Genomic DNA, 16,148 nt, shown 5'->3' with positions numbered 1-16,148 from the left:
CTACAAGACTGCATGAATACTTCACGCATTGCGCGCTTTAATCGTTGTACTGTAATTTATCGTTGTCGGCTACCATTCACGATCACCATTGAGTCGTTCAGTTTGGCGTTAACCTTTTAAATCCGTGTTGGTATGTACATGATATATACATAATAAGAATACTGTGGTGTTGGTTGGTGGTGTTTGTGTTTACTATTATTATCCGGATTTCTTTTTCATCCGGATCGGGCCCGGCACCAATTAATCCGGATAATCCAGAGTCTACTGTACTTTCCAACGGCGAGCTAGACGAAGAATGAAACCGTTCTGTGGTCTTTCATATTAATTTTAATGTTAAAAGCCTTCATTCCAAACAAGACTTGCAGTGACTGAGAATGAACCGCATTTTTTCCCATTCACCGTGACACCATGTTCCAACACCATCTGAAGATTCTTAAAAAAACATCAAGAATCTCAAAAAAATGAAGGTTATTTGCTGTCCTTCACTTTGACGGCCCGAGAAATCATAAACAATATCTCAGGTGCTTTATGGAAGGGTACAATGATCGATACTTTAGCACTACTGGAACAAGGAAAGGAGGAACTTCCGACAATGAGTCGAAAATCAATGATCCAACTTGAACATTTGCCACGGCAAGGAGGACGAGGATGGAGGGTATTCCATGATCTTTCATGCAGTTTAATTGCCAAAATTTGCCTTCTATGCGAACAGGACTTGCAGTACCCGAAGAGCAACTAAACCCTAAAAACGAACCACTTTTTTTTCTGCTTTGCAGAGTGATACCATGTTCCAACACCATCTAGAGACTCATTAAGAAAGATAATGAATCTCATAAGAAATGCGGGTTTGACGTCCTTGACTTTGACGGCCTGAGAAATCGAGGAAGATAACTCGGGTACTTTACGGAAGGGTGCGATACAACCAGCGTCGAGGCGTGAATGATCGATTATCGATGTTTCTCCATTTAAAGCTGTGGTAAATAATCGATTATTAAGGTGATCTTTGCGAACACCGTGTTAATCGATCCTTTAGTATAGGTTTAAATGGCAGATCGACCGATACATCGCGAAGCACGCCATGCTACTGGATGCAACTGAAACGAGAACGAACTTTCACCGATGCATTTAAAGCCGATGCCTCGAATTGGAAACCTGTCAGGCTGTTTCTCACGTGTGTCCATTTTTCAGCTGAATGTTGCCCTCCTAAGAAAGTGTGCAGGATCTGCAGGTTTCCAGTTTTCGAGAAAAACGCGAGAAAAATCCGTTCGAAATAGGAAAACCGTAGTCGAAAATAAGTGATTAGGCTGTATCACATGAGTATCGTGGCCTTTATAAACGTAGGTAAGTAATTTGAAACAGGCTAAAAGCCAAAATTCGCCTTCAATTTCGCGTGAAACCGCATACCTACTCCGGAGTCCGGACAATTGGGCACTTGATTTCTTCATATAGGTGTAACGGTACAGAAACTCGGACGATGTTTGATTTTTTCCGGTGAAAAGAGAAAAAGGAAATAGAATGAAAGATAATAAACTGTTAAAATTGCCTGAAATTGTACGTAATCATTCCGGAAAATTCCCGAAAACTCTTCAAAACCTCTTAGTAACATATGCGACTTAGGTACACAGCGGTTTAGTAAGTAAAAGCAATTTGCATCTCAGTCTTGAGGCAAGCAGGTTTAATGAGAAAGTGAGAAATTAAGCGAAATTCATCTCAATACCTACAGCAGGAAACACCCGATTTTTCCGGCGGGTTTGTGAAAACATGAGGAATTACTCGTTTTTCACTTTAATATTACAGCATTTACTTACTCGATCTATAATAAAACTTAAAAATTTATTAGACGGCACCGCAAAATCGCGCAAAATACGCAATTTTCATGCAGTTCTATTAAAACATAAAAAAATACGCGTTTTTCACCTCAATGTTGCGGCAAATTTGCGATGTTTAAAAATGTAGATTACGCATTAATTTCTTCGGGCTGAGTAAAAAAGTCGGATTTAGAGACAGGTATCCACAGGAACTTTCAACAGAGTCGGTCGCAAACCATTAAAAAAATTTCAAGACAAAAAAAGGACATAAAACTACGGAGGGTGTAATGCGTGATTTTTATCTCGATTACACCGAATTAAGATTTTCAATAACCGCAACTAATAATTGCAAGTTTCAGGAGGAATTTCTGCAACTCCAGTTTCTTTAGACAAAAATCAATTTAAAAATTTAAAAAAAATGAGAAATTCATGTCCGGGGCGTACTTAGGTATTTTTATTGAGAAATGGCTGTGAGAGACTCCTCTATAAAATCTGGTTAAAATACCAGTGACACGATTGAGGCGTTGGGTGCGGAAAGAGCATTACTTGGTTGCGGCGTTTCGGAATCTGGGACGAGGCGTGAATGATCGACCACAATTTTCCCCCATTTGAAGCTATGGTAAAGAATCGATTATAAAGGCGTTCGTTGCGAACACCCTGCTAATCGTTCCTTTTCCATAGGTTTAAATGGGAGATCAATCGATAGATCGCAAAGCACACCACGCCGCTGTTCGGAATCTCAACTGCTGATTTATGTTATAGAGCGGAAACTCATGGGCGACTTTCCTGAAATTTTTAATTTCCAGCATCGTCAACTCACAAAGAAAATTACGTGTAAGTTTTAACGAATTCAGTACAATTGCTGTGATTATAGTGAATTAAACGTCGACACAGCGATCGAGAAATGCCTTTTAAAAGGGTCTCTTCAGGCTAGGGCCCTTTCCAACCTCGATGGAAGTCCAGACACAGCGCCCCCAACCCCCCTCCCGCTATCTGCAAGCCCATGACCGCCCGCCAAGCGTTTCCTCTACTCCTATTATCGCGCGTGGTCCGTTAGTGGTTCACGAAGCCCCCCCCCCCCCCCCCCCCCCGGGGCCACTCAGGAGTCTGGAGGTGACTCATTAACGGCTCCATGGAAGAGTCGCGATAAGGCACCAGTTTCCTCCGATCAAGTCGTGAAAAATCCGCGGATTAAAAGGCGCGATCTGTCAACCGTGGTGTCTCGTGCGGCGGCGTTGCCGAATTGTGCTACAGTTGTGAAGGGTCGCACGCTCGAGTATAGGTGCTAAGACGGAAAAATTCGATTAAACGGGGAGATCTGGCAAGTTTCGGAATGTCTGGTCTGCTCGCCCGGGCCCGTCGACACCGGAAAATGTGGGCCGAGACCGGGGAACTGGAGGCAGAATGGAGGCACGGTAAAAATTGGAGCGCGGTCGCAGATCGATACACGCGTGCTAGGGAGGAATGCCGTATGAGCCTTCCGGCGTTGCCAAATTTACTTCGACAAAACGGGAATTTTCAGGCTTATTTCCCCCAAAATTTTCGGAGAATACCGCTTGTAATTCAATCTTCAGTATCTGAAAATTTCAGTAGAAAATATTCGAAACTTTCCTGATAAATGAATTTTTTGTAGGGAGAAATTAGATGACATCTGAATGTTTATGCGACGTTTCTCCTTAGCACAGCAGTGCGTGCACCGTCACCGGTCACTCAACAGAATGATCACCATTTCGTAGAGACCTGAGTGGTAGAATAGTGCTGGGTCCATACTTTCTTTTCTGCGGGTAAATCAAAGCCGGAAAATCTGACAATTATAATTAGATTCACGCTCATTTAGTGACTCTAACCCTAATTACTGCAGTTGCTGGCTCTGATTTCTCCGCCGAATAGTGTAGACGCAGCACTATTCTAGCGCCCATCTTATTTCGCCTTTTTTGCTGTAGGTGCTATATAAGTAGGGAATTCCCGCGTTCGCAGCAAAAAAGGCATTGTTATCTAGAACGAGCTCTTCCCTCATGTTACGAACAATTTTCCGCCCGCATTAAAAAGTTTTTCTTCATTACTTTATATCTTACAGAGATCTGTACAAGATGCTCCACAAGTCCCGCACCACCATCGTAACCTCCTAGGGCTCTTGCGCCTTTTCAAAATGATCCTCTTAAAATTTTGGGGGTTCCCAAATGTCGTTTCCTTCGACCTAAGAGAACACACAAACTCTCAAGTCTTTATCTCAATTTATTCAGAAGTCATAGGGATGGCGCCTTGTGCTGGTGGTGCTGGACTTGGGGATTGCCCTGAATAGAACTGTAGAAAGATTAAGATGGGACAAATGTAACAACAGAAAATGGCACCACTCAATGGAAATGTATGCTCTAACCATTGGGCTGGCTAACTGATGATTGATGCACATGGGCTGATGTGACTCTCGTTCAATCTTTTCTTTTCCCAGCTCTATCTAGGTTTATTTTTCATTAGAGAGTTCGGGCATGTGTGAAAGTCCAAAAACCGATCAGGCCTTCGCCATGGTGATAACTCTGAACATCAGTTTTAAGGCCCCTCAGGATGTATAGCCACGCTGTGATTTGACGATATCAACACTTTTAACCCGTTGTTGTGTGATGCTATTAGAATGAGGATTCGCTCTTCCTCCATCTCTTAGCAGCTGTCCAACTCCGGTAATTTGGTGCCCTCGTTCAGGAAGAGCAATTCAGAAACCATTTTCAGGGCTAGGTTTAATGTAAGTGACTAAACATGGGTCAAGAACAAAGCAAACAAAATATTGGATGGCATGCGACATTCCTAATAGAACAAACATGGTCGACAGACGCATCGTTCAAGCAGAGTTGGAAGTATGCTAAAGGAAGTTGCAGTAATTACTGATTCCTCTTTGAACTATTTAATAGAGTGGCGTGAATATCACAGACCTAATAGTGATCCCACTACCCATGAAATTGCTATTGCAAGAGAGCAATCATCTCAACTGAAACGTAGCTGCAAACCTAACCTCATAATATTTCAAGTTCAGGCAAGAACGACCGAAGTGCTGTAGAGATTACGTACCTCTTCACGACGTTTCAACCACCTTCCGCAGGGGCTCTCCTCCAAAATTTCACTTTCATCCTCGGAATCTTCACCACTTTCCCGAGGAAATCTTAAATCCTGATCGTTGCTAGATCGACTTCCTGACATCATGGTCAGCACAGAAGACACGAGTTAAAATTTGAATCAACGGTTGAGTCGAACGGAAAGAAACACTAGACTCTCACGTAACTGAGTCACGCTCACTCATAGCGAAGCTATCACGTTGAACATTGATATACACATGGAAATAAACTGAATGAAAGAAGCACTGGCGAACTATCACATCGAAACGTGGAAACTAAGGCCGAGCACAATCACTGAAAATCAATTGGAAACTCTCGCTGCGCGACACTCTGCGTCTGAACCGAGAGGCAGTAAACATGGCAATAATTTGCTGACACTCATGGAGAACAATTAAACACCCGTTCACTGAATTCAACGCTGAATTCGGCCGACCACGTTAGCCTTTTACATGGCCCCACGAAAGGCCTGTCGCTCGCAAGCAAGTACGAATCAACGGACGTCGTTTCCGATAAATCGGACTGCTAGGCTGGCGACGAGTTGACAACGTTCACGACGAAATTGGACTGCGGAGAGGGGGAGGACCGTGCTGCAGCCTGGCGAGTAGAAGGGTCAACTATTTACAAGCTACCAACACACTTCAAAAGAAACTGGAAGTGGTGAATTGGTGTACCCACTTTATTAACTAATCATAATCATAAAAAGGCATTCGATAGCCAGAAAAGTTTTTAGATTACGCTGAAAAGTAATTTTAGAAAATTACAATAATTCTGTGTCTAAGAATTCTGTCGGCAATCGGATCACAATAATAATGTGACATGAGAGTTCGGGCGGCTATTTTGGAGGCCTGTGTTGCTTTCTTGTTAACCGCGTTTTTTTGAAAAGACGCTCGTGTTTCTTGACGCGCGCCAAAACGCACAACCAGCTACCTACCTGCGCTTTTACAAGTGGCAGTAAAGTTATGAAATGAGGAGAGCAAAGGCTGAAATACTTCCTTGTTTTGCAAAACTTGAAAGGAACTTGTGCAATGTCTAGAGTAGTTAGGCTGATAAATGGTCAATGCTGTCCAATTTTATAATGTATGGAGTTCACAATTCACTATGGATCCATTTTGGAGACCCAAAAGTTTATTCATAAAAATATTGAAGCCTACATTGCAATGCTATGCTAGGTAAACTTTCCTAGTTTTGTTAGAAAATCTTGTGAAAAATTTGTTATTAGGATCTTCCAAAAAACCCGTGAAAAGAAGATGCTTAGGCGTTGTATTGGATGAAATCAATTATTCAACAGAGGTACCATAGACTCCATATATATGTATGGATGGATTCCTTGGGGAAACCATATGAATTCTATAAAGAAGCCTCTTTAATCAGTTTACCTAGACCCCATGACAGTGCTTCCCTAATATGAATTTAATTCCAGCGCGTCAGTATGAAAATAATATTGAATGAGCATAAGTACAAAATTCATATTGTCAGTTTCACTGAAATCAAAATAATTGAATCATCAAAAATTTTGAAATGTAATAATCAGGATACATTTCCTGGTTTCATTACTAGTTTACAGACTGAATATCCAAAATTTAACAGGGCTAAATCCGAGCGAATAGTTTTTTTCATGAAAAATCCACTGCAATATGGATAAGAGGTGATCTGCGTGATGACTAGTTCTGAGACTCTGTTTGGTATAAAAAGCAGGGACAATAGAACGATAGCCCATCCATAAGTCAGTAAAAATTATTCTTTAGTAATGAGAGACAATGAGGTCATACCTTGAGCCACTAGCTCCATATCAGGTACAAACAAGGACCTTTTCACAAAATTAAAATTTCCAAGTTTCACAGACATTTTTAATTTTCAAATATATTTACTGAATATGAATTTTAAAAAGGTAATTGAAGAGTTGATTATGATTCAGGTATAGCAACTTGTTTAGTGATGGATTAAATTTTTAGACTTCTGGGAGGTAGAGGGGAAGCCATTAACACTAAATTTCCTCACAATCATTCACTGATAAGATAAAAGTTAATAAGCGAGTGCTGTAAATTGACATTTAAGTTTTAATTTGTTTACTACTGTACTTTTATTGTTCTTCCATCCCTATGATTGTATATTAGCCATTTGACACAGGAAAAATAATAATTTTACATAGGTACTTACTCCAAATTAATCTATTTCAAGTGTTCACCCACGAATCCTTGGATGGGTTGAATGACAAATAAATACAAGAAACGTGCTTTGGATTCCAAACGAAGGGGGGAGTGGGGAAATACAATAATTTTGCTTCAGTCAACTCTTCGAAACATTAAAAAATAATTTAAAAAATCAGAATGAAATGAACAACAAAAGTTTATCCTCTCAAGCGCTGTTAGGTAATTATTTGAAACTATGGGAATGATGAAATCAGCAATATGGCGTATATTGATAGCTGAAGTAAAAAAATTCATTCCTCAAATATTGAAGTTGTCAATCACCACTACAGTTTTATTTATATAAAAGAAAACTAATTAACAATCACTATTGAGTCTCCTGAGAATTTTTTTCATTCATTCTAATAAAATCACGCAGAAAATTTGCGAAGAATAATTTTAATTTGTTTTCTTTGCAGAAACTTGCAACTGAAACAATATCAAGAGATTTTTGATTTTAGAAAGGGTAACTGAATTAGTTTAATTGCTTGAAATGTTCAAGCAGAGTAAGAATATAAACAGAAAGTTTCAAGCCATGCCATTGCTTGGACTTTCGTTGAAAAAAGAAAAAAGCCGAGAGTAAAATTCCTAGAAGGCTGTATATTGTCTACCAATATTTTTAACTTTTTCCAGCCATGCTTTGAATTTTTGATAAAGCGCTGCTTTACTTCCAAGAGCCTCAGTTGTGGAGAGTTCAGTGAAGGCAAAGAAATCAGGCCTGTCGACAGAACGCCACCGGTTTCACTCATATTAAAACACATCAGGCATGGCAGACATTGCAGGGCACCGCGAAGTGAATAATGTCCTTGGAATCAGGACTGTTCCGGTGAATTCACCTGATGTGCTCTAATAAGAGCAAAACTGGTGGCGTTCTGTTTACAGGCCTGATTTCTTTGCCCACACTAAACTCTCCTCAATCGAGCCTCTAGAAAGTAAAGCAGTGCTTTCCCAAAAAATCAAAACATGACTGGAAAAAGTTAAAAATACTGGTGCAAAAAGAAATGTTTAGGAGACTTTATAACATTGCAAATCAAAATACAAGTTTTTCTAGTTTCACCATGTAATGCTTCTTTTGGATTCATAAGGCTGACCATATTCAGAGAGGCTAGAACATAGAACAACAAGCAAACTGGCAGCTGGCCCTTTCCTAGAACATTTAGAATTTTATTTGAATTTCTGATTGATCGGAATATTTTTTTTAGACATTTACACAGGTAAAAGATAGCATTCATATATGAAATCTGAAAAATCTGTGCAGTAGCTCTGGAATAATGTTGTAAATGCTTCGGCTGTTAATTCAACACCACAAAGATGTTGCACCAACAGCCAGAGTGTTCACATCAACAAGCAGGAGTTGTTGCGCAGATTTTTAACATCCTGAATGTTAATTTGGCTAATTTTTTTTCTGTATATTTTCTAGATATTTCTCCCTGCAGGGCTTTGTCAATTGATTTTAAGGACAAAATTAATTTAATTCCAATTTTCGATCCTTAGCACTTCACTTAATGGTAGTTGTCTGCCGCCATAAGGTTGTAATTAATGTTTCAATATTTTATGTAATACGATGTGATGACATAATGTTGTGAGTTTCAGGATTCTGTGAAACAATGTCTTAAAGCACATAAGTTGAACATGAAAGTTAACGTAGAAGAGCTAATGTTACCAAGTTTTGAGCCTTCTGAATTGTTTTCATTGATTTGGTGGGTTGGAATTTCTTTTTACTTTAGGTAAAAAAAATTTGAGAACTGAAACTTTCATGAAAATAAATTTAATAAAACATGTAAAACTTAACGGTAAACATTGCTCAATGGAATAACTTTTTCAATTGGAAAATGTATGAAAAAATTGCTTAAGATTAATTACGGAACTATTTATCAACTAGATGTTGGTTTTAATATCCAGGAACCATCATACTCATTGCTACATCATTTTAAATTAATCACAAACGAATTATCCGATTCTGCAGGGTTGAAAAGATACGTAATTTTACCACCTTGGGACAATTGAGAATCAAGAATTTCAGCATTTACACTGTGACTTCCAAGAGATATTGCACTACGGAAAAGAATTTTCACAGATTTTAGATGGATTGAAGAAATTTCTTTGAATGGAAAATTTAGGGGTTCTTCAGGGTCAACTGTACTGCAAATTATTCATCAAATTGATTCATACAGCTCTTAAGTGCAGTATGACTTATCAATCAAGATCACTCTAAAAGCTATTGATCAGGGATCAGCGGATCTACAATTTGAGGCCATTGAAACATCATTTATCTTTCATTGGACTTCATATTGTAATGCATAAAGTGAAAAAAAGTTATGATGCTTGAAAATTGAACTAAATAGGCACGTGGTAGTATATCTTTGGAGCCCCCAAAGGTTGACTGAGCAAATTTTAATTAGTCCCGGCCAAATTGATGAGTTTCAGCTGGCCGATCAAGCCGGTAGACAACTTTGGCTAAGGAGAAGTACCCCAGATATTCAACAGTTTCTGGCGTTGTGTCGTAGTGGTAGTGTCCAGCCTCACCGTGAAGGCCAAAGCTATGGAAATGCTGCAGCCTTAAATCCAAACCCTGGAAGTTAGGGGGAAAAAACGTGTAAGGAAGAATTTGCCAAATACTTACAAGAGTTACAGACCTGATATTCGATGCTGTTCAAAGCTTTTGGAAAATCAATCGGGAACGTCCGCAAGAAAAGGGACCTTTATCTACAGACAGTAAGTTGGAATTTTTTAGCTAACGTGCGTTAAAAGTCCAAAAACTGGAAATCTCAATATAGAGGGGAAAAGCTCTTATGAGCACAATTTTCCTTCAAAGAGATATGCTGCTTGGTGCAACACTGGTCACGGCCATTCAGCGTATCTCTTTGAGGAAAAATTGTGCTCATATAACCTTTTTCAATCTGTATTGAGATTTCCAGTTTTCTGGTTTTTTAACGCAGGCTTGCTAAAAAATTCCAACTTTCTGTCTTACGACTCATACGTCTACCGCAATCAGTTTGTTTATCTACAGAGGCAAAATTTCAATTGGAGTGATTTTTGAAGTTCAAAAACATTTCAAGGATGCTTCAAGCAATGTGGTGGGGTGCTAGGTAAGCTATTCCAAAGATTTCCAGTGTCAGAACAGAGGTTTTGTGACAGAGAGGCAGCGAGTTCTAACAAAGTTATTTCATTATTATTATTATGAATCCTAGGGTTTCTTCAACTTTCTGACCCCGGCAATGATGCTAGGACACCGAAGAGCTTTGAAACTGTTTTACATAAATAAAAGTTTTTTTTGCATTTCTTCTACCCATCACTTGTCTACCAAACCATCATTCTTCACAGCTTGATTTTTCTTGAGAAATCTGATTTGGAAAGGGACCTCTTTCCCTGTCTAATGGTGTCTCATTTTTGTAATCAAGACCAGTATCCTATAGAATAAACAGCGAACGGTTTGGTTCAGTTTTGAGCTAATTGAGGGCATAATATTACAATTATGCCGCAACGACCCTCAGAAAGTCCTCTATATGCTGATATTCTTTAGTGGTTTCCAATCCATTGTGTAGTTTGTTGATAGGGCTCTGTATTGCCCTCTGACAAAAAAAGAAAAAAAGTCTTGTAAAATAAGAAAAAAAGAGCGAATGAACTCTTAGAAAAAGTCAGCTCTAATATACATGAGCATGCTAGAGAGCCTGGACAGCCTGGAAGAGGTTAAAACACTGAAAGAGGAAAGAGGGAAGGATGTAGTAAACAGAGAGTATTTGATAATTTATACGATACAACAAACTTACAGGATCACACGTGGCAAAAGTTCCTACAGCAACTAAAGGGGCAGACATCTCAAAAAATTTCAACCATTTATTCAAATCCTCATCCGAGTTGATTGGCGTTTTAGAGAAATCGGGCATGACGTGTTGTTTGACTTTACCCTCTTTCAAAAGAAAGGCGCCACCAAAACCTGATAGAGACAAAAAAATTAAAACAGAGGAAATCATGAGTTTTCGACCAAATGATGAATCGAAGAGAAAACTTCATACCTAATAACTAACAAATTTTAGGATTGCCACATTCAAGACTTCCTCAAAATATAAAAAAATAAATATTATCAAATTTGATAATATTTCTTTTTAAATTAATTTTTCTTGTAAGATAAAAACTGTTTAGGAAATAATTCATCTTGGAAGATTGAATGAAAGAGTGCCCAGAATTATTGAGGATACTTTTGGGATTATACTTATGACCAAAATTTTAAATATTATTAGGTAGGTATGATTTTTTCCATACCACCCTCCAGAAAAATCTCAGCCCAAAGTGGCTCAGTGTAGCACATCGTAGTCTGAGGATAAAATTTGTTTCTTTGACATTTTGTTTTAAAATTCTAAGCTGAATTTAACAGACAATCTTTCATAAGTTTTACTCTTAAAATTTGATAGGAAAAAACATTTCCTGAGTCAATCATGAACTTGAAATCGGTATCTTAGTTGTAGCGTTACCAGAGCAGAGCTAATAGTTTATTTATTTTCTTTGAAATCAAAAATTCCGGCAGATAATAACACTCACAATTTTGGTAGCTAATTATATTGTGTACAGGAGAAAACAGATTAAATCTTTCACAGAGTAATAATAATAGTTTTTTTTCATTCTTTTCCTTAGAGATTTTTGAATCATATGATCATGATCAAAACCTCCTATGAGTGAAGAGGGCAAGTAAAATTTCCACACATTAAGTTGAAAAATGAGTAGGTATCGCAGATTGCAGTGTTAAAAGGCTCCACAAGCGTTTCATTTTTTTAAAGAAAAATTGATCCACAGTTTCTATTGAAATTTTCTGTGAATTTTCTTCACTCATACAACAAATATCACACGAAATTGCAGGGAAACATTTTTGTTACTTTTTCTTGAGATATGGACTAAGCCATGAGAGGTGCTCATAGGGATGTGGCCAAAGAAAATAAAATACTCACCAAGATTTTTTAACATTGCAATCAATAAACGCATTTTTTGCATTTAGCCATCGATTTGTAAGATTTATAGAGAGGTAATTTATAGTGTAAAAACTGCATTGATTCTTACGGTCTAAAAACAGGTTTTGACCGATTGAGCAAAGCTAAGTATTGAGTTCTACAGATCAATTCTTCTGCAAAGTTTACTTTGAAACAAGCATCATTAAAAATATTTGATATCCGAAGATTTGGAGAATAATATTGTTGAAAAAGAAGGAGAAAGCTACTTACCTATAGGTTGGTCCTTGTATTTTGCATGAATTGCCAGTTTCACAGTGGTTATGAAGTCCATATCGTCTGTTCTTCCCTTGCAGTGAACTTTCAGTACCTGAAGGGAGCCAAATTTAGTATAATTTAGACTTATGAGTGACCATTTGCAGAATAGGAACCCTTGGTGAACAAAGGTAAATTTATCTACAGAGCGATTTTCGTCAAAAAAGGAAAACAAATTATGATTTGATTTTTTGGCGTAAAACACTCTAGCATCAGCAGAATTGATTTTTCCTTACATTGGGATGAAAAAATTGTTGATAGCAGTTGCACTGTTTCAAATCAAATTTACTATCGGCACTGCATTTTGAGGAATATTTGTTGCCACAGTAATTTTTTAAGAGGGGCGAATTTCTTCCAATCAATTTGTGAATATCAATGTAGGCTTGCATGTGGATCATTGGTGGCAGTGGGAGCAGTAAAAGAAATTTCACTCCTGTCTCTGAGAGATGGAGACTGTATTTTCAAGCATTTCTTCTATTTCTGCACTAATAATTAAAACACACAATTTTCACTGGTTAAAATACTGACCTTGTCAGTTTTCCCTTCTGAGCAAAAAAGGTTAGCTAGCAAGGCACACCGTGTTTCATTGTCTGGTAAGATTTCTGCATGGTGCTTGGTCCCAGTGGCTGGATCAACTTTTCCAATTCTTGATCCATTGGTAACTTTTCCGTTGTTTATACTGAGATTAAAGACACCCTGCAAATTTGAGGAGTATAAATCAAAACTTAATGATGAAGAGTGATATTAATTCCTCATGGATAGGGTTTCTATGAACCATTGCACAAGTTAAGCTTCAACTTAAAAATAAAATTAGGGTTGCCATAGTTTCTTTGTCTTCAGATTCTCTGACATTTTTTGCTTTTCCCTGACTCCGAAATTTTCTAATTCCCTGACTTTTCCTGACCTTCGAACAAAATTTCCATTATTTTTAAAATTTGCTGACTTTCGCTGAACTTAGGACATAATTTCATTTTTAGAGATCAAATTATGGAAACAGGCATTCAGTAGCTGGTGAAAAGATAGCGAGCCTAAAAATTGACCAGAAAGGGTAAAGAGTTGGAAAATAAGTGATGTTTTGGTGATCAGTGTTTGTCCGAAATTCGCTGACTATTCCCACGAGTTCCCTAACTTTTCCTGATTTTCCAGGTTTTCCAGACTGCTGGCAACCTCGAAAATAGATATTATAAAAATCTTAAAATCATGGAATTTTGTTATTCCATTAATTTTTTCAGAGCAGATAACACTTGCCTGACTGGTTACAAATTTAGTGCGTTAGCTTTGCAGTCAACATAAATGAATAATCAGAAAATTGATATGATGCAAGCTCTTTGAATTCATGTGTTAGATAACGATAAACACTCCACTTTCTTCCTCCACTTGACTTGTTATTTGTTATTCTATGAGAATGATATTTAACGCACATGCAAATAAATATTTTTCTGGGTTACTGAGAAGATCCCGAGCATGGCCGCATTTCGAAAAAAACGCTTTTTAGTTTTCATCTCACATACTTACTTCACAATTCGTTCCTGCGTACGGCCAAGGCCCTGCTCCTGCTCCGATTACAGCCACAGATTTTGATCCAAGAAGTTCCGGTACCTCTTTTAAATCATACACTTTGTCTCTTTTTACAAGAGGTAATAAGTATGGAGGGCCACCGATTTCTAAGAGACTGGGAGAGCCACCCAAACCTGCAAAGTAAAATTCAATTAAACAGCTCTGCTCGATAAAACTTCAATCAACGATTTGGCGGGTAAAAAAAATGGGGGGAATAATAGAATGTTGGTGTGAGGAAAAAATCACATTCCAAGTGTATGGATCCTTTGAATCAGCTCTTCTCAGTAAATGAATTTCATTCAAAGTCTTCTAATCTCAGCATGTTCAACTATTTAGAGTCCTTGGCGATAAGTTTACATATTTCTTAACTACGACAGAAGATCGTGTGACGTCACTTTCATGTTTTAAGTAAATGCAAGAAGAGAGATGGCAGATCCTCTGTTGCAGTCTAAAGTGTGTAAACTTATTTGGCATAGACTCTATCAAGGAGAGATTTTTTAATTCTTTCTCTTTCGTCTTACGAATTGTAGAAAATTCAAAATAACTGTTAAACAGTTAGCCCCTTAAAATTTTACCACTTAGATACTTTAGGTAATAATTTAGTTCAATGTGCATGAGGTTCATAAGAGCATCTATTATTATTATGAAAGTAATACCTTTCGAAGTGAGGTGAAATGGTTCTTGTGTCAAATCTGGACAATCCACAACCTCCACTGTGGCAGACTTAAAACTAGCAGACAAGCCTTTCTCCAAAACTGCAAAAAGAAAAAATTGGTCGACAGTGTAGTTAAAATCATTAAGTGACTACATTTGACATGTTGTGCAGCAAGATTGCTGGCTCACAGGAAAAAATTCGAAAAGCATGCGATACACACACCAAAAAAAATAATAAATAAATAAAAAAAAAATCATTACAGGTGTGCTCTCAAACATCTCAAATTTTCATTCATTTTTGCAGTTATTGCAAGGGTTCTGATGGACAGAATTATTGGAGTTTCTGGTTATTGAGATGCGGTAAGCTCAAAGTAAATTTGCTAACATTAAATTTACAAATCACAAAGGCTCCGGGCAAGTGCTTCGTTATCACTAGGTAAGTCGCATCTTAAAGGAGCACAGTATCTTATACAAATTGGAACACAAACTAGCAGGAAGCGGACTTTCTGGTCCATCTTCCTTACCTTACTCACCTACCATCGAGGAAATATTAATGATCAAGCTCTAAGCTGTCCAAAAAACTAGTACAAACCTTTGGCAACTTCTTCCAGCGGAGGGCATACCAAATCCGCCTTTTCAAAGAGTAGAGACTTCAAGGGCAATGACATTTTAGGAAACACTTTGAACAGGCACTTTTATTGGATCATTAAAAATGAATTAATCAAGGAATCAAGCACTACACAGAGGCAAGTACTTCAAACTCAGCCAATTCGCTGCGAAATTGAAGAAAAAGAGGAGGAGATAAAGTGAATTCTTGAACAGATAAAGGCGTAGAGAGGAGGAACTTTAAACACGATACTGGGGTAACTAGGCAGGTAACGAGTTTAGTTAAAGCCTCGAGAAACTCGTTAATAGCTCCCACTGTCACGTGAGATAAAAATGGAAATTTACTCGACACTTGGATGGGTAACCATGAAGATTTGGGAGTAATAAGCACCTGCTGAGGTAAAAGTACACTTTGATTTGATAATGAACTATGAAGCCTAATATTGACAAATATTCGAATTTTTTTAGAGGTGCATTAAATGGAACTAACAATGACTCATGAATGAAAAGAAACCGAAGGCGACTCGCGAAAATGAGGAAAGAAGACACATTGAGGCACTGATAACGATAAGCAACAGAACTTTGTTTACATTTTACCTTCTTGGGAAGTGGGAGGGGAGCGAAAAAAGGGGAGAGGGGGAGAACAGGTTTGCCAGGATAAAAAAAGTCTTGCGGGGAAGTACTTGTTGATTGCGGATCCAATAATGATAAATTCGTTCTGTTGATCTTGGCATGGTTCAAATATGTGTTACGATGGTTTGTAAAGAAGTAGGTGAAGGTAAAAAATCCTGCCAATGCCACACGACGCGCTAACAGCGGTTCTGAAAATACCGTTAAATTGCGTGCTTCGGCCATATTTGCGTTTGACTGTTAGACAGCCTGCATTCGTTTTACCGCTTATTTCAAAAAGACGCTCCTCTTCTATGCGTTGCGACTTATTTTGACATGGAGATTCCAAAACCACGAATTTCAATGGGA

At 38.0% G+C, this 16,148-nt stretch overlaps 2 protein-coding genes across 2 annotated transcripts in view; both read right to left on the bottom strand.

The window, feature by feature from the left end:
- Window positions 1–5,463, bottom strand: part of Madm (MLF1-adaptor molecule) — a 155,171-nt gene extending 149,708 nt beyond the window's left edge. Inside the window, exon 1 of the mRNA XM_019055500.2 lies at window positions 4,869–5,463. Within this exon, the coding sequence (XP_018911045.2) occupies window positions 4,869–5,000 (132 nt within the window). The 5' untranslated portion in view covers window positions 5,001–5,463. The remainder of the gene's footprint in view (window positions 1–4,868) is intronic.
- A 3,387-nt stretch (window positions 5,464–8,850) lies between these two features.
- LOC109039831 (ester hydrolase C11orf54 homolog) lies at window positions 8,851–15,739 on the bottom strand. The gene is made up of 7 exons (XM_072300915.1): window positions 15,157–15,739; window positions 14,567–14,665; window positions 13,869–14,044; window positions 12,882–13,049; window positions 12,312–12,408; window positions 10,869–11,035; window positions 8,851–9,670 (listed from the first exon to the last, which is right to left on the bottom strand). Exons 1-7 carry the CDS (start codon window positions 15,230–15,232, stop codon window positions 9,497–9,499), a joined length of 957 nt encoding a protein of 318 aa, XP_072157016.1. The 5' UTR covers window positions 15,233–15,739; the 3' UTR covers window positions 8,851–9,496.
- Window positions 15,740–16,148: the final 409 nt, after the last annotated feature.

This window comes from Bemisia tabaci, chromosome 5 (assembly GCF_918797505.1).
Source record: "Bemisia tabaci chromosome 5, PGI_BMITA_v3".
Classification (NCBI taxonomy): Eukaryota; Metazoa; Arthropoda; class Insecta; order Hemiptera; family Aleyrodidae; genus Bemisia; species Bemisia tabaci.
The sequence above is the reverse complement of the archived record's forward strand: the minus strand, read 5'-3'. Positions and strand labels throughout refer to the sequence as shown.